Source organism: Boleophthalmus pectinirostris, unplaced genomic scaffold (assembly GCF_026225935.1).
Source record: "Boleophthalmus pectinirostris isolate CB_2022bp ecotype Guang Dong unplaced genomic scaffold, ASM2622593v1 HiC_scaffold_6, whole genome shotgun sequence".
Lineage (NCBI taxonomy): Eukaryota > Metazoa > Chordata > Actinopteri > Gobiiformes > Gobiidae > Boleophthalmus > Boleophthalmus pectinirostris.
This window is the reverse complement of record NW_026571447.1, coordinates 31,457,122-31,475,630: the sequence shown is the minus strand read 5'-3', so window position 1 is coordinate 31,475,630 and position 18,509 is coordinate 31,457,122. Positions and strand designations below refer to the sequence as shown.

At 37.3% G+C, this 18,509-nt stretch overlaps 1 protein-coding gene across 1 annotated transcript in view; it reads right to left on the bottom strand.

Annotated features, from left to right (window-relative positions):
- Nucleotides 1–18,509, bottom strand: part of cd4-1 (CD4-1 molecule) — a 45,790-nt gene that overhangs the window by 6,228 nt on the left and 21,053 nt on the right. Inside the window, exons 3-8 of the mRNA XM_020928129.2 lie at nucleotides 15,654–15,714; nucleotides 15,052–15,195; nucleotides 14,811–14,954; nucleotides 12,984–13,211; nucleotides 10,959–11,333; nucleotides 2,104–2,364 (exon numbers count right to left, since the gene is read on the bottom strand). Of these exons, the coding sequence (XP_020783788.2) occupies nucleotides 2,104–2,364; nucleotides 10,959–11,333; nucleotides 12,984–13,211; nucleotides 14,811–14,954; nucleotides 15,052–15,195; nucleotides 15,654–15,708 (1,207 nt within the window). The 5' untranslated portion in view covers nucleotides 15,709–15,714. The remainder of the gene's footprint in view (nucleotides 1–2,103; nucleotides 2,365–10,958; nucleotides 11,334–12,983; nucleotides 13,212–14,810; nucleotides 14,955–15,051; nucleotides 15,196–15,653; nucleotides 15,715–18,509) is intronic.

The following is an 18,509-nucleotide window of genomic DNA, read 5'->3' as shown; positions in this document are numbered from 1 at the left end:
TAGGGTGACCATATTTCCTTTTGTGAAAACCCGGACACCTTACCTGGGGTCGACATTGAGCTACTCTCACCTCGCAACCTGTGCACATGGCCTCCCACTTGTCTCAACCGGGACGGAAAACGGAAAATTTCTCGTGCAAGTCATCGTTAAATGCGCATTTGTGTTTCGGCGTGTTGCACACTGATCGACTGTTTGTGTCTGTTGGCTCCTTCTGAGTTACAGAGAGCCACGAGAGACGATCAATTTAATGGCCTCAAAGAAAGGTAATGAAAACTCGGACAGTTCCATCACTTAAAAAAAAAAAAAAAAAAAAAAAAAACAGACGCTCAGGACAGGACGCAAAAAACTGACATGTCCTGGGAAAAACGGACATTTGGTCACCCTACATTAGCAAACACAGTAAAAAAAAAAAAAAATACATTCAAGATCTTCTCAAGAAAAAACACAAAATGGATTAACCAACACATTTTCAGAGGCCTGTGATCAATACAAGTGTTGACGGTCCTGTTTGGTTTGATTTTTAACTATTTTCTGTGTGAGAGTTTTGTTTAACAGCACACATCAGCTGCCCTGTTGTACTTCCAGCTAAATCAATTCTTTCTGGCCAGTTTGAGTTGAAATAAAACCCAGATTAAAGTGTAACAAAGCCTCAGACGGAGCAGTGCCTACAGTTAGCGCCACACCTTCACATAATGTTGATCTAGTTTAGATTTATTTAGTTAAAATTAATTTCAGATGGATAGATAGTTTTTGCTTGAAATTACAAAAATATTGAAACTAGTAAACAGTAAAAATACCTCACACTGGAAGGGGGAAAATAGTTAAATTAAAAACGTTTTACTTTATTTGACTCGATTCAACTTGACAAGTCAAATTATCTACAAATGGAATAAGTGTTTTTGTCTTAATTCGAGCAACATTGGATTTTGTTTCTTATTTTTAGAGCAGAAAATTTGTTGTTTTTAAGTGTAGCAAGATTTTATATTTTAAGCACAAAAAGTCTAAGATAATTTTACTTGTCAAGTGAAATTGACTCAAATCATGATCAAACTTTCTTAATTCAAGTCGTTTAAACTTGAGATTTAGTTTGGGGGTTTTTTTGCTGTGTAATACAAGACAATAAACCTACAACCAGTGTTGGGAAGGTTACTTTTAAAATGTATTGCCCTACAGATTATAGATTACACACACCAAAATGTAGTTTGTAACGGAATCCATTAAGTTACTTAAAATGAGTAACGTAATCTGAATACTTTGGATTACTTGGTTTACTAGGAAATCATAACATAAGATGTTTTGTCTGCTAAAAGACAATAAAAAGCCCAGACTTTACTTAACTGTATAAAAAATATTATTGATAGAAGAGGAGGAGACACGGTCCGTGCAGCAGGGTTTAGTCCTGTTTAAGTCCTGTTAAATCCTGTTTTAGTCCTGGTTTAGACCTTTAGGTTTAGTCCTGGTTTACCTGGTTTCCTGTTAAATCCTGTTTTTAGTCCTGGTTTAGTTTAGTTTAGACCTGGTTTCAGTTTATCCTGTTTAGTCCTGGTTTAGTTTAGTTAAGTTTAGATCTAGTTTAGTTTCCTGGTTTAGTTTAGACCTGGTTTAGATCTAGTTTAGATCTAGTTTAGTTTAGACCTGGTTTTAGACCTGGTTTAGACCTGGTTTAGATCTAGTTTAGTCTTGGTTTTGTTTCTGGCAAGTGGAATTACCAAAAAAAAAAGAAAAAGAAAAAAAAAAAAGGGGGATATAGCCCAAAATGTGAAAACAGGAAAATACCGCTGTGTAATCCATTTATTTCAACAAAGTAACTGTAATCTAATTACCACTCACTGAAACAGTAACTGTAACTGAATACAGTTACTCATAATTTGTACTCTGATTATGTAACTCTGGTAAATGTAATCTGTTACTCCCCAACACTGCCTACAACTTAGTTCTCATGAGTAAAAATACATAAATATTGTAAATTACCATCATTTTTTGTACATAATTCTACATTTTTGCTGTGCCTTAAGCCCTGTTATTGTTGTAGCTGTACATTCTGTGAGCCTCCGCCGTATCTCACATATTTCCTGCCTCTTGTTTTTCATTTCCTGTTCTCACCGATTCTCAGCTCCACCACAGCCGACGTCAGCAGCTCCTCTCCTCTCCACAGCTCACACCTCCAGGTCCCGTTCTGCTCCCCGCCCGCCGACGGCACGTTTATGTGAGCGGGCGGCTGGACGGACGAGGGGAAAACGGGAAGAGAGGAGTTTTGAGGGGGCGACCACTTGACCTGGAGGTCGGGTGGCAGGGGGTGACCCGTCGTGCAGGTCAGGTTCAGCTGCTCGCCTTCAGTAAGCGTCGTCCCGGGTGAAGCGATGACTGGAAAAGAAACAGAAAATAAAAGTTTAAAGCTCCTGTATTACACAAAATGGATTCTTATGAGCTTTTAGTCATGTTATAATGTTGTTACCTCCTCAAAAACAGACCTGGAGTTGTGTTTTGTAACCCTTTATTATTATTAGTCTGTCTCCAAAACTCAAAAACCTTTTAATTTTTATTTGGTAGAGATTGACAATTCTAGGTTTGAAATCATCCAAATGATTTTAGTGAAGGTGCACTGCAAAAAACTAAATCTAGTCAAGTTAAGATGACTTGAATTAAGAAAGTTTGATCATGATTTGAGTCAATTTCACTTGACAAGTAAAATTATCTGCCAATAGAACAAGACTTTTTGTACTTAAAATATAAAAATTACATCTTGCTACACTTAAAATAAGAAAAACAACATCTTTTCTGCACTTAAAACAATGAAAACAACAATATTTTGCACTTAAAATCAGAAAAACTACATCTTTTCTGCACTTAAAATAATAAAAACAACAACTTTTTGCACTTAAAATAAGAAAAACAACAACTTTTCTGCACCTTAAATGAGAAACAAAATCGACTGTTGCTTGAATTAATAAAAACACAAATTGATTTTTTATTTTTTTTTTTCCAGTGTGTGTGGAGTTTAAAACACATTGGAGCACTTCCTTTATTACCACATGACATCACAAGGTGGAACAGAGTGTTTTCAGTTTGAGAGAAGAACTAACCCTAAATATGCAGGGTTTGTGTGTTAAACATGTGAACGAAACAAAACAACTCCAGGTCTGTTTGTGATGAGGAAACAACATTATAACAGTTCTGGAATCAGCACAATATGGATTTTAATTCAAGTGTAAATGTTCAAAACTAAATTATACGTTTAGTTATTGACAGTGTTGGGAAGGTGACTTTTAAAATGTAATCCCCTACAGATTACAGATTACATCCCTCAAAATGTAGTTTGTAACGTAATCCATTAAATTACTTAAAGTGAGTAATGTAATCTGAATACTTTGGATTACTTGATTTGCTGTAGAGAAGCAAAGACGAGGAAATCTTCAGATAAGATGTTTTATCTGCTAAAAGAAAATAAAAAGTCCAGACTTTACTTAACCAAATTAAAAATATTATTGATAGAAGATGAAGAGACACGGTCCACACAGCATGATTTAGTCCTGTTAAATCCTGTTTTAGTCCTGGTTTTAGTCCTGGTTTAGTCCTGGTTTAGTCTTGGTTTAGTCCTGGTTTTAGTCCTGGTTTAGTCTTGGTTTAGTCCTAGTTTAGTCCTGGATTTAGTCCTGGTTTAGTCCTGATTTAGTCCTGGTTTAGTCCTGGTTTAGTCCTGGTTTAGTCCTTGGTTTTAGTCCTGGTTTTAGTCCTGGTTTAGTCTGGTTTAGTCCTGGTTTAGTCCTGATTTAGTCCTGGTTTAGTCCTGGTTTAGTCCTGATTTAGTCCTGGTTTTAGCCCTGGTTTAGACCTGGTTTAGTCCTGGTTTTAGTCCTTGTTTTAGTCCTGGTTTAGCCCTGGTTTAGTCCTGGTTTAGTCCTGATTTAGTCCTGATTTAGTCCTGGTTTAGCCCTGGTTTAGTCCTGATTTAGTCCTTGTTTAGTCCTGATTTAGTCCTGGCTTTAGTCCTGGTTTAGTCCTGGTTTTGGTCCTGGTTTAGACCTGGTTTAGACCTGGTTTAGTCCTGGTTTAGTCCTGATTTAGTCCTGGTTTTAGTCCTGGTTTAGTCCTGGTTTAGTCCTGGTTTATTCCTGGTTTAGTCCTGGTTTAGTCCTGATTTAGTCCTTGTTTAGTCCTGATTTAGTCCTGGCTTTAGTCCTGGTTTAGTCCTGGTTTAGTCCTTGTTTTAGTCCTGGTTTAGTCCTGGTTTAGTCCTGGTTTAGTCCTGATTTAGTCCTGGTTTAGTCCTGGTTTAGTCCTGATTTAGTCCTGGTTTTAGCCCTGGTTTAGACCTGGTTTAGTCCTGGTTTAGCCCTGGTTTAGTCTTGATTTAGTCCTTGTTTAGTCCTGATTTAGTCCTGGTTTAGTGTCCGGCAATGAGTGGAATTACCAAAAAAAAAAAAAAAAAAAAAAAGGGAATAGCCCAAAACGTGAAAACAGGAAAATACCTCTGTGTAATCCATTTATTTCAACCAAGTAACTGTAACTGTAACTGTAACCGAATACAGTTACTCATAATTTGTACTCTGATTACGTACATGTAATCTGTTACTCCCCAACACTGCATTTCAGGCAAAAAGCAACGACTTCTCCATGGAAACAAACACACGACGAACCTCCACCTGAAAACCTACACAGTCCAGCTTCTCTTCACGATATCCCGGCCTCCCCCAAGTTGTTGATAATATAATAACTGAAGTGAGGAAATCACATTAATACATAAAAATAAGAGAACACTAAATCCATTCTGAAATCCATTATGTTTCCGTGTCCTCGGGCTAAGAAGCGGCTTATTAGAGCCCATTAGGACGAGTGGAGTCGGATGGAGGTGTATTAGCCACTGGATTAGTCAGACGCCACAGTGGGACCCTTCACACAAACAGAGAGGACGGGAACCAAGCAACAGCGTCTGACTCTGCATAACAACTACACGCGCAAGACCCAGGGATGAGATTAACATCGCGGTTTTCTTCTTTTTTGTCTTTCCAAACCAACACTAGGTACCTTTAAAAACAGAGAAATGTGTGTTTAACTCGAGTCACTATTTTTAGGACTTGAGATTTGATAAAAAATGGACGAAGACTTAGGACTCGACTCGGACTTGATGCTTTATTTCGCGTGTTAACTCCCCATTCGAACAGCAAGATGAATTGAAATCGAACTGAAATCGCAATTATTCAAGTCCTTTGCAAACAATAAAATATTCTAGTCGTATTATCTAAAAAAAAAAAAAGATTTGTACTAACATGTTCTTCTATTAGTTATGTAGTTTATAATTAAGGCTTCACTCTAATGCTGCACTGTGTAACTTTTCTGGTAGGGTAGGGGGTTCACCATAAACTTATTTCCATGGAGATATTATTGCGTTCCCTGAAAAATTTCCAAGTCTGGCATTAAACCAACCTCATCCACTGTGTTTATTCAATTACAGGGAACGATATCCAAGTCTCACGATACGATATCGTCACGGTACGATATTTATTGTGATATCGTGGGAAAGTTGACGATACGGTGGGGAGTCTCATGATTAGGGATGTAACAATATCCAAATCTCTCTGTACGATATTTATTGCGATATTTCATGGAGGCAAACAAAACTGTGAATGTGCGACTATTTCCTCTTAAAATGCCTTGACAAGACTTAATCTAAAGAACTAAGACTTAAAAGTGCTTAGAACTGAGACTTGATAAAATGGACTAAGGCTACGTTCAGACTGCAGGGCTTAACGCTCAATTCAGATTTTTTTGTGAAATCCGATGTTTTTGCGAGGTCGTTCACATTTCCAATTAAATGTGACTTGTATGTGACTCCAGTGTGAACATTAAATGGCCCAAAAGTGTCCCGCATGTGACGCTGGAGACACGACGACGTCAACCGCAGCGAGCGTCTCTCTGTGTTTACGGAAGTTGTCCAAACATGGACGAGAGCATTGAGCACCTGGAGATTTTTAAAGTTTCTCTCGTACCGGAGCCAGAACATGAACAACTTACTTGTTTTAAGGAGGAGATTGAGAAGGAGAAGGACGAGGTTTATGGTCGTGGTGTTTTGTGGGGCAGCGGCAGCGACGTCCGTTGAAAGGAACGTGTGGATGTGGAGACGTAGCCAAGAGTGGTGAGTGGTGATGTGCTTCACTTCAGTGACACGGAGTTCATTAACAATTTTCACCTACTTCAGCGCAGAATAGTGACGTTTGTGGCTTGTTGATAACGTGTAGGTGGATGAATGTGCTTTGACCGTTCACACTGAAGTCGCATGTCAAAAGATCAGATATGTATCGGTTTCAGGAGCAAATATCCAAGTGTCCTGGGTCACATTTGAAAAAATCAGATCTGTGTCGTTCAGACTGTCATTAAAAGATCAGATACAGGACACATAGGGGCCAAAAAAATCAGATTTGGGTCACTTCAGGCTGCAGTCTGAACGCAGCCTAAGACATGGGTCTCAACTTGGACTTGAAGGTCAGTGACTTGGGACTTGACTTCTAACAACTTCTAAAAACTTCTGCTTCTAAAAATATATGTTTTTAGAAAATACTTTTATCTTCACAGTTGATAAATGCAGTGTTTAATTTTACAGAAACAAACTAGAACATGTCACTCACACTTCTGTTTGTTACATTGGATGTAATTGAAGTACTGTGATGTGGTATCCTCAAATGTACTACAGTAATATACAGTACACTGCAGTAAAACAGAGGGAACTACATAGAACATGATCCTTCCATTTCAGATTTAACCCGGCTGGTGCCACCTAGTTCCTCCGCTCAATTTAATTTCTCTCCAGCGACTAGGTCAGGAGTCGTAATACACTAGATGGTTTGCAAAATCCTCGGAAGTGCGAGTTCAGGCACCAGCCAATCAGCGAAGAGTCATATATTCTGTCATGGCAATGATTCTCGAGGTTGAGGATTTAAAGCTGGAATAAAGAGAATGTTTGGTAAATTTCATCAAGGGGAAAGACGTTATTGACCTTCTTCCTACGGGATTTGGGAAAAGCTTAATATACCAGTTGTCCCCGTTAGTGGTGCATTACATACGTCATGACCAAATAGCAGCAGTTGGTTAAATGAAAAAAGTACCCACCTACCATCGAGCGAACGAATCCTAATGCTGCGCGGTCAGACGGTTTCTACGAAGTGAAACTGGCTCATGAAACAGACTAGTTCAGTGCAGACTACATGGCAAAATAACTGGATTTTTCTTTCTTTTTCTTCTGACCAATCTTGTTAAGACATTTAAAAAAGGAAAACTTGTCAACTCTTACATAAATACTCATATATAAATATACTATGATTTTTTAAAAGTACAATTTTGTTTAAAATTCATATAAATTATAAAAATCTAGGTACTTAGAAGTACCTAGATGCCTGCTGTGACTTGAAGCTCAAAGCAGATGACTTGAACTTGACTCGGACTTATGGGCCAGTGACTCAAGACTCAGCTTGGACTTTCCTGGCTTTGACTTGGGACTTGACTCGGACTTGCGGTCAAACACTTGAGACTTGCAAAACAACAGTGGAGCAGCCGCCATCTGCTTGTCAAGATGGAGATGTTACAGCTTAAATGTGTTGTCTTGTATTTGTTCAATTACAAGTGTTTTTATTGCTCAAAAATGCTTTAAAACTCAAGTATTCGTACTGTGAGAGGGGTTGCCTCTCCACAGATCTAGCGTAGTGCGTTGTCTTCCTACCGGTACCCGGGATAAAGTCCTGAGGAAGTCGGACTGCAGATGGCGCTGTCGTCCTGCCTCCACCGGTAGGAAGACAGCACAAAAACCTGTTTAAATCAGCTGAGCAACACGTCACAGCAACATCACGTGACACTGAGAAAGACCACAGCGAGCAGTCGAAACTGTCAGGTACGAAAACAAACTCTTGGTCTGAAAAAAGAACCTAATAAAATAAAATATTTAGTCGTTTTTACCTGCAAACTTTCTGGTGTAAACAGACCCTTAAACTATAACATCTCTATGGAGGCGAGCAGGTGGCAGATCTTCCAGCAGAAAAGTGACATAGTGCACCTTTAATCGATTTAATAACATTGAATGACCAGCAGAGGGGAGCAAAGAGCAGTTCTGCAAACATAATTCTTTCACTTCTATAACGATTTTACATTTTGATAAAATAAATTTGTATTTATTTACTACAAAATAACAGCAGTCTGGATTCTTATATTTTTAGATTTTAGATTTATATATACACATAAATGTCTATAATATAAAATAAATTAAATTAAATTAAAACATGTTATTATGTTGCATCCTAATCAAAAACAAGTCGAAGTATTTTTTTAGTTTCATTCACACGTGTTTCCGTAGCGCCATCTGCTGGTGTTTTGTATGTGCACATTTCATAATTCTGCAGACCTGAGTTGACCTTAGTCAGCTCTGTGTGCTAAGAAATTATAACACCCTGAATAACTTTAATTATGAGATACAGCCTAATAACTTAGTAAAAAGATGCTTTATTTCGCGTGTTAACTCCACATTCGGGCTGCAGGATTAATTGAAATTGAACTGAAATCACAATTATCAAATCTCACAGCAATTATTCAAGTCCTGTGCAAACAACAAAATATTCTAGTTGTATTATCTGAAAAAAAAACTCTCTTTTCTTTAGATCTCTACTAACATGTTCTTCTATTAGGTAAGTAGTTTATATTTAAGTCTTCTCTCTAATGCTGCACTGTGTAACTTTTCTGGTAGGAGATCCACCACAGATTTATTTCCATGGTGATATTATTGCGTTCCCTGAAAGATTTCCAAGTCTGGCATTAAACCAACCTCATCCACTGTGTTTATTCAATTACAAGGAACGATATCCAAGTCTCACGATACGATATCGTCTCGGTATGAACCTCACGATACGATATTTACTGTGATATCGTGGGAAAGCTCATGATATGGTGGGGAGGCTCATGATTAGAGATGCAACAATATCCAAATCTCTGTACAATATTTATTGTGATATTTTGTGGAGGTAAACCAAACTGTGAATATGTTGACTTTTTCCTCTTAAAATGCCTTGACAAGACTTAATCCAAAGAAGTAAGACTTAAAAGTGTTAGAACTGTTATTTCTTCTTGTCGTCTGCACTGAAATGGAGCAAAGGATCATGGTCTATGTAGTTCCCTCTGTCTTCTTTTTAGCTATTTCTGCACCATAACCAGTGTTGGGAAGGTGACTTTTAAAATGTATTTCCCTACAAATTACAGATTACACATCCCAAAATGTAGTTTGTAACATAATCCATTAAATTACTTAAAGTGAGTAATGTAATCTGAATACTTTGGATTACTTGATATTGTCTTGCTTTTTAAAACTACATGAATGTACCAACCACATCCTGAAAATGTATATTTGTTCTCTTCAAATTGTCTGTTGAGCCCAAGTCTCCATGAACAGGCAGGTGTTTACTGTAGAGAAACGAAGACTAGGAAATCTGAACATAAGATGTTTTGTTTTTTCTGCTAAAAGAAAATAAAAAGGCCAGTCTTTACTGACGCGTATTAAAAATATTATTGATAGAGAAATGATTTTTATATGAGATCACTGCTGCCTTAAATTATGTCCACCTACTGTTTGGTGTCAGATTGTTTATTACAAACAAACAAACAAACAAACAACACTTTCAGTACAAACATAAAGGCGCCAGACCAGTAAAAATCAGTAATATTGGATGTTTTTTTTACTCAAAATGATGCTTAATCAGATTATTAACAATGACGATTATTAACGACCTCGTCCATGGTGTGACTGACGCCACCAACGTTAACAAGACGTTTACATCGCTCTTATTGCACGCGTTTGGGTTTCCAGCAATGAGTGGAATTACCAAAATAAAATGTTAAAAAATGGGATATAGTCCAAAATGTGAAAACAGGAAAATACCTCCATATAATCCATTTATTTCGACGCCAGTAAATGTAATCTGTTACTCCCCAACACTGACCATAACTCTTAATTTAAGCAAAGCGACTTGTAATTCGATATATTGTGATGGTCCACGATATTATTGTGAGAACTCTGACGATACGATATCACGATATTTTGGTTATTGTTACATCCCTATTTTAGTTTTACTGCTCAAAAATATTGGTAAAAACTTGCATTCCTACAGCGAGTGAGCTCACCTCTCCACAGATCTGACCTGTAAGTTGGCCTAGAGCAGGGGTGTCAAACTCATTTTGGTCGGGGGCCGTATCCAACCTAATTTAATCCCAAGGGGCCAGATCAGAAAACTCATGTCATATACACCCCAAAAATAACAATAAGTTTAAATATTTGTGCAGAGAAACACAAATCTATTACAGAAATCTGTTTTAACTGATGAACTCTTTCTTTTACAAAATATTATAAAATTATGAACAACCTGAAACTTTAAGAAAAATGTAATTTCAACACATGTTTTCACATGAACTTGTATGTAAATAGGAATAAGTCAATTTTTGTTGTAAAATTCTGCACTCGGCTCCACTTTTCTCATTTTGGACATTTTTCTGATGAGGGTGTCACGGTCAACAGTCAAAACGATCGTCCTTTAAAAGCGTTTGGAAAGAGACAAGTCTTCATTTGTGCTGATCTGGTGGGAGGGGCCACGTACAGAGACGCTGGGGACGCTGCTGTGATAAATACCACAGAAAATTAACAATATTTTAATAGAAAATATAATAAAAATATTTTAGTAGAAAATCAGCTGGGGACCACATTAAAGGTCTTGGAGGGCCGCATCTGGCCCCCGGGCCGCATGTTTGACACCTGTGGCCTAGAGGCATTGCGGGATTGTCTCCATGGATATAGATGAGTTTAATGGCTTTATTAAACATTCTAGTCAAGGCAATAATATTTCCATGAAGACATTAAACGTAAATCGCAAATGTAATTCTAATCGCAAAATCCCAATTATTTATTTGAATGTGAGTTTGTTTTTTTCACTTACTTTGCAGCACTTCCACACGTACAGTCCTGTTCACAATCCCTCCATGCTGAAACTTCAGGAAGCACTCGTAGGCTCCGGCGTCCTCCTCTCGCCCCACGTTTCTGCCCAGAGACAAGTCGCCGGTGCTGGGGTTGAGTTTAGGCCTTGGTGCTCTCTCCGTATGCCTCTTCCAGCTCGGTTTGGTCTCCAGAGAAAGTGAGTGCAGACTTGATTTATTACGTTGGAGGTTTGGGGGGCAGAAGTTCCAGCCAACTTCGAGGACGCCCTTGGATTTGACTTCCTCCCAGGAATTGCTCGGAGAGAGGGAGCACGGGATGGAGAGAGGAGAAGAGGTGGAGGTGTACAGGGTCCGGACAAGAGCTGAAGGAAGCAAGTCTGTAAAACAAAATGAAACAAAAGTGTGAACAGGGTTAAATATGATGTTCTTTTAGTCCAAAATAGACTAAAATATCAGCATGTTTTTTTTTTTCATTTTGGATGGTTTTGTGAGCGGGCTTGCCTCTCCACAAACCTGACACCAGTTTGAAACCACAGAAATCTTGTTCCTGTGGATGTTTGAATTTGTTTGAGATATTTCGCCATCTCATTTTCGAGGGGGTCCTCATAATTACAACAACAAAAGACAGACACAGTAAGGCAGGCAGGAGGCTACATAAACTCAAATAAAAATCAAAACAACAAAATCAACACAACTCACTCACACTTGACTGTTAGACATAATAAATCTAATCTGAACAAAAACTAAGACAGAGTACAAATATAGTCACAACATACAACAAGATGAACAACAAAATTCAACAAAATGATAAAAAACAATGACACGGGTTTATTAATATTGAACCAGAGCATTTTTAAATGTGGCCACACTGTCTTTTCAAAGTCTGATCCCGTCAGATCTCAGAAGCTCAGCAGGACCGGGCCTGGTCTGTACTTGGATGGGAGACACTGGGAATTCCAGGTGCCACAGTGGGGCCAGTCACAAAAACTGCTGTTGTGTCCTTAGGCAAGACGCTTCACCCACATTGCCTAGTATGAAAGTGGTGTGTGTGTGTGTGTGTTGGTGGTCAGAGGGACCGATGGCGCCAGTCTGCCCCATGGCAGCTATGGCTACAATAGTAGTTTACCACCACCGGGTGTGGAGTGGATGAATAATGCTCTTAAAACATGTTTGTGAAAAGCGCTTTATAAATAAAAACTTACTTACTTAAATAAAGGGAAAGAAGTTAAAGCACAAATCGATGAGGGAAGATTGTTCCAATCAGAAGGAGCTTTAGAGGATCTGAGTGGAATTAAATACTGTTTGAGACATTCAGGATAACTGAGATTAATGCATGTAAAGATAAATAATAACCGTCTGTGAGCAGGACAGAGGGGGGTGAGTTCTGAAGGGACAACGGAGAATGAGTCTGCGCAGGCTGTTCTTGAGTGGTTGGAGGATAGAAGTTGTAGTATTTTGATAAATGATATATGATAAATAAGTTTTATGCCATGACAGCCATGGGCACAAAACGTATCTATCTCCATCGAGAAAGTGTTATTAAATATACTGTTATTTTGGTGGAATCATGCACATGGTTTTTCTTTAAATAGAGCCGCCCAGTTTGTTGATTCTGATTTGAGTCGTGATTTTGTTTAGTTTTACCTTTGAATGTTTTAGTTGTGATTTACACTTTATGTACGTGAGGTACACACCTGGAGTAGCTCAGTCTCAGTGCTGCTTATTCTTGGTTAATCAACATTTAGTCCTTGTTTGTTTTGTTCTAGTTTAGTTCTGATTTAGGACACACCAGCTCCACTGACTTGCACTTGTGTCAGCAAACCCCAGGGCAGAGCAGTTGTGTTTTTCAGATTCTTATTCCAGATTTTTATTGATTACATTATACTCTGTCATGAAATATTGAAAAAGGTGAATCCATGAATGTTGAGCCTGATTACTTCTATTTGTAACTTGTCTTTTGGTTTGTCCCTGGGTTTAGTCCTGGTTCAGTTCGTCCATTAAGATGAAAACATCAAACATGAACTCACCAATCACAGTCACTTTAACGTTCCCTTTTGTCTCTCTGTCCCCATCAGAGACGACGTAGGTCCACTGTCCGCTGTGTGCACCTGCCGCCTGGACCCTGACTCTGCCCCCGTCAGACTTCTGTCCTTGTGGATCGACCCAGTGGATTTGAGGAGAGGACAGTCCGTCTGAAACACTGCAGCTCAGAGACAACCACTCTCCTGGCAGCAGCACGGTTTTCTCCACATCCACTGGATAAAACAGAACAAAGAGTTAATCATCTCACATTTGAAAAATAAAAGTATGCAAGTAAAATAATATTGGTTTGCAGTGAATTAAAAAAAAAAACAAAACATGGTAGGTATATGATTTATACTTACCATAAATGTCATGTCTGTGTGTGTTTTAAGTTTTTAACTGCACATTAGAGTTCTGGGGAAATGTAATTTCTGTCTCCCTGGGCAATGTCTGTTACATGGTGGAATTGACAATAAAGTTCACTTTAACTTTAACTTTAACTTAAATAGAAAAGCACTGTGTAATGTTATAATGTAATGTTTTATTACTAACTGGAAAAAGAGGTAGATAATGTAAGACTGCTCTTCTTTCTGAGCGTTTTCCTTCCTTTTTTGTAAGTTTAACACTGTGGATAAATAAAAAATAAATACATTAATTAATTAATAAATGGTGAGTGCCCTTTAATGGTAACTCTGTGCAGGCGGCAGGTCATCCTCATGATTCCATGGAAAAAGTTAAAGCCACACTTCAGAACATTCTCCATGGAGACAGATATGTATGTGGCATGAAAACAAGCAGGTCAAATAAGAGTCACATATGTGGAGATGCAAGCCTGATCACAGTAAGGACACAATTTTAATTTTTTTTATTTTTTTGTCTAAAAAGTTACATATTGTGGCTTTAAGTGCCCTTCAAGGTCATATAAGACAGAGGTGTCAAACTCAAATTCACAGAGGCCAAAATTAAAAACTGGGACTAAGTTGTGGACCAAACTAAATATTTATTTAAACATTTCAACATCTGCATGGTTTCTCTTCTTTTGAGATCTGTAATGTTAAACCTCTTATTAAAATAAATGTTTAATAATAGTTTTGCTTAAACATTGAATCCAGAACAAGCAAAATATAAAATAATAACAACATTTTAAATAAATAATGTCTGTAGCCGGCGGGCAGCTCTAATACATATTTGATATGATCTCACAGGCCAAATATAATTATATCATGTACCAAATTTAGCCCCCAGGCCTGAGTTGGACATGTCTGGTGTAATGTGATTATGTAATGTTTTACTATTAACTGGAAAAAGAGGTAGATAACATAAGACTGTTCTTCTTTCTATGCATTTTCCTTCCTTTTTTTGTATGTTTAACACTGTTGATAAATAAATAAATAAATAAATAAATAAATAAATAATGGTAAGTGTCTGTTAATGTTACAGTATGTAACTCTGTGGAGGCGGCAGGTCATCCTCATGATTCCATGGAAAAAGTTAAAGCCACACTTCAGAACATTCTCCATGGAGACAGATATGTATGTGGCATGAAAACAAGCAGGTCAAATAAGAGTCACGTTTGTGGAGATGCAAGCCTGCTCACAGTAAGGAGACATTGTTGTTGTTGTTGTTGTTTTCATTTCTTACATTTTTTTCCCAATTTTTTTCAAAATTTTTTCCATTTTTTTTTTCATCCAAAATGGAAAACTACCAAAAAACATGCCTGTCCTTTAGTTTTTTTTTGTTTGTTTTTTTTTAAGTTCCATATTGTGGCTCTAAGTGTCCTACAAGGTCATATAAAACGGTGACATGTTTTGTTTTCAGTGTTTGTCTCTCACCGTTGAGTTGAAACAGTCTAAAAGTCTCCGTGCCCACTTCTTTGAGTTTGTCCTTGACGGTGCAGGTGAAGACGCCAAAGTCTCTCTGAGTCACGTTCTTTATGACCAGCCCATTGGAGGACAAGCTCAAACGACCAGTCCAGTCTGTAAACAAAATAAAATACAAAATGTTTACAAAGCCAGAATTAGAATTAAACATAGAATCAACAATTTATCATGAAGTTACATCTGTGTTTTTTACCTGGGGCTATATTTCTCCCTCCATTCGGATTAGACCAAGCCACGTCTTTACCACCGATGGACCAAAAAAAATACTTGTCTGGTTCATGACGCGAGTTTATCTGAACATTATCTCCAAGTCGAGCATAAACGCGCTCCTGTGCCACTGAAAAACAAATCATTTTAATCCACATAAAAAGTTGACAGGCCGTGTTTAAAATAAATAAATAATGATGTAAGATTTGCGCAATTATAATAACTGTGCCATGTTTTTTTTTTTGTTTGTTTGTTTGTTTGTTTTCCCTGAAATATTTTACAGTATGGCATTTACTTTAACTATCTCCATGGAGACGAAGACCAAACCAAAGTTACAGGTCAGATCTGTGGAGACATAGACCCACTCACAGAAATGAAGCGGGTTTTTGTCTGTAATTTTGAGAAATAAAAACACCAGTAAGACAGATTTGTTTAACGCCATACTGTGGAACATCCAAGGCAAAGCAATAACGTCACCATGGAGGCAAGAAGATGGCAGAAAAGTTACACAATGCACCTTTAAATCAGATATCATAGCTTTAAAACAATAGTATTTACGATCTAACATATCTAATGCCGTTTTCTTACCTGCAGCGTGAAGACCCAGAAAGCAAAACAGGAAAAATAGTTGAAAGTAACTCATCTCGACCTGAAATGAACAGAAAAATATAAAGCATACTTCATTTTTTGCTGATAAAAGGCAAATAAAAACAGCTGATTTAACAAGAATAGTATTTGTTTGGGTATTTAAGCATATGGGCTGCAAGTTCAGGAAGGGCATCTGGAATAAAAATCTGCAAAATCTCCACGTGACCCGTCTGTGTAATAAAATGTAACATCTTGAACTAAAACCCAATGTCTAATGTTGTACTTTATGAAGTTTTGTTGCCATTCTGATGAATTTGCGAGCAATATATAAACAAATAAATAATAAAAATCAAGTACACATTTACTTCTGTTGCTTCTAAAATGGTCACAGCCTCTGGGACAACAGACAAATCACTTTTAAAAATAAAAAAAAAACAATCGCTGTGCCTGCTTACAATAAGAACTCAAGACTTTTCATCCCCAAAATTGGACCACATATTATCACTGGGTTATTTATCAGCTAAATGTATTATTATGATGAATTGGAAGGAATGTAAACATAAATGCTTCGACGTAGACAGTTGGTATAAAGACTTTTTGGATTTAATTTCTAAGGAGCAGGCTGCTCAGCTGTTGGACACAAAAAACAAACACACTGTTGGTCCATGGACTGTGGCAAAAGCGCAGTAAAACAAAGCTGTTGGACATTGTCAAAATGTATGTGTATGTGTATGTTTGTATAATGTGTTGTATGTGTAAGTGCGTTTTGGGGTTGCCAAAAACAAACAAAGAAACAAACAAAAGATATAAAGGAACAGAAAATATTGAAATGCAAATTTGTTTTGACAGCCCTAAAATGTAAATACACACAGGCAAACACTGCACTGAGAAACTATATATTACACAAACAATAAATAAATGAATAAATAAAAACAAAAACAATATCTGTTTGGTTTAATCATAACAGTTGCAACATCAAATTGTGACGAAAAAAGTCACTTCTTACTACTTAAGTTCTCTTCTAGATCAGCGTTGTTTTCTCTTGTATAAATAAAAATAGAAATAGCTGCTTAAAGAGCCACGAAACACTTTTTTTTAAAATTTTTTACTGATTTTACTGTTTAGCTGTGATTAACTTCTAAAATAGAAGTGCATACGTATCCCTGGTCTTGTTTTGGCATTTTAGTGTGTATTTGTTAAAAGTCTGATTTTGGGCTCAAAAGTCGTGTCTGTACAGGATCGACTAAACACAAAAACTTTAGTACATGACACATAACATCATTTTAATAATAAAACCATGATACAAAATGTCAGTATTACTCCATGCTTTATACCAGACATGTCAAACTCAGGCCCGGGGACCAAATTTGGCCCATGATATAATTATATTTGGCCTTCGAGATCATACCACATATGTATTAGAGCTGCGCCGCCGACTACAGACTTTAGAGACATAATTTATTTAAAATGTTGGCATTATTTTATGTTATGCTTGTTCTGGATTCAATGTTTGAGCAAAACTATTATTAAACATTAAATTTAATAAGAAAATGTATAACATTACATATCTCAAAAGAAGAGAAAACATGCAGATGTTATTGAAATTTTTCAATAAATATTTAGTTTGGCCCATGACTTAGTCCCAGTTTTTCATTTTGGCCTCTGTGTATTTGAGTTTTACACTCCTGAATTATAAAATAGTTTCAAAATTATGAAAAATTAGGACAGCTAGAAAAGTTTGGACACACTTCTCACTCAGTGTTATTAGTTTATTTTTACCACATTCTACATTTTTTACACACAGAACACGTCAAATGTGACGTAAGATAAATTAAATTATGTAGTAAAGGGGGGAAAAAAAGTGAAATAACTTTACTAAACATTTTTCGACATTGCAAACGGTGTCTAATTTGAGAATTTTAATATAAATGATTAAAAAAAAACATATTTAGTAGAGTTATTTACCTCTTTTTTCTTTACTACGTTAATTCCTTTTATCTTACTGCAGATATTTGACGTTTTCTGTGTGTGTATAAAACGTAAAAAGTGGTAAAAAATAACGAAAAAACACTGAATGAGAAGCATATTTAAACTTTTGACTGGTAGCTGTCCTACTTTTTCATAATTTTGAAACAAGATGACGACATTTTGTATCACGGTTATATTATTAAAACGACTGAGAGTTTAAAAATGTTATGTTACGTCTTCTGTGTGTGTATAAAATGTAAAAGAGTCGTCAAAAAATGAGATGTAGTGTCCAACTTTTGACTATTGGAGAAGGAATTAACAGTAAAATGGACAATATATTCAACAAATGTGATCATATTTTCAGGATTTTTGGTGAAAACAAAAGTCGTGAAAGTGTTATGAGAGGAAATCAAGATCCAGCGTGTTATAAAATGATAAATCCAGCCTCGCCTTTGTCGCCGTTTACTGTGCGCGGTTAGACTTCTCAGTACAGTAGTCTAAAAGGGGCTCCCGGCGCAGTGCAGGAAGCCGTCGTTGGTTTGTGGTGGTCTTAGATTGAGAGAGATTTGAGCAGATAAAAGAAGAGAAAGACGAGCGGAGGCGTAGTGTGGTGGGCTACACGCGAAGAACAGGGATCACACACACAAACACACAAACACAAACACGGGCCCAGATTTGAGGTGCAGATTTGAATCCCGCTCCTCCTCCTCCTCCTCTTTGCCCTCTCTGCCCCCTTCTTCCTCTGTTCCACGAAACACAGAGCGAAGAGGAGAGGGGAAGAAGAAAGGAGCAGACCACAGCGCAGCGGCAGACGCACTGTGGTTTAAGAGACATGGAGCTCCGAGTTCAAATCCGTGTCTACCACAAGTCAACAAAGAAATATTTGAT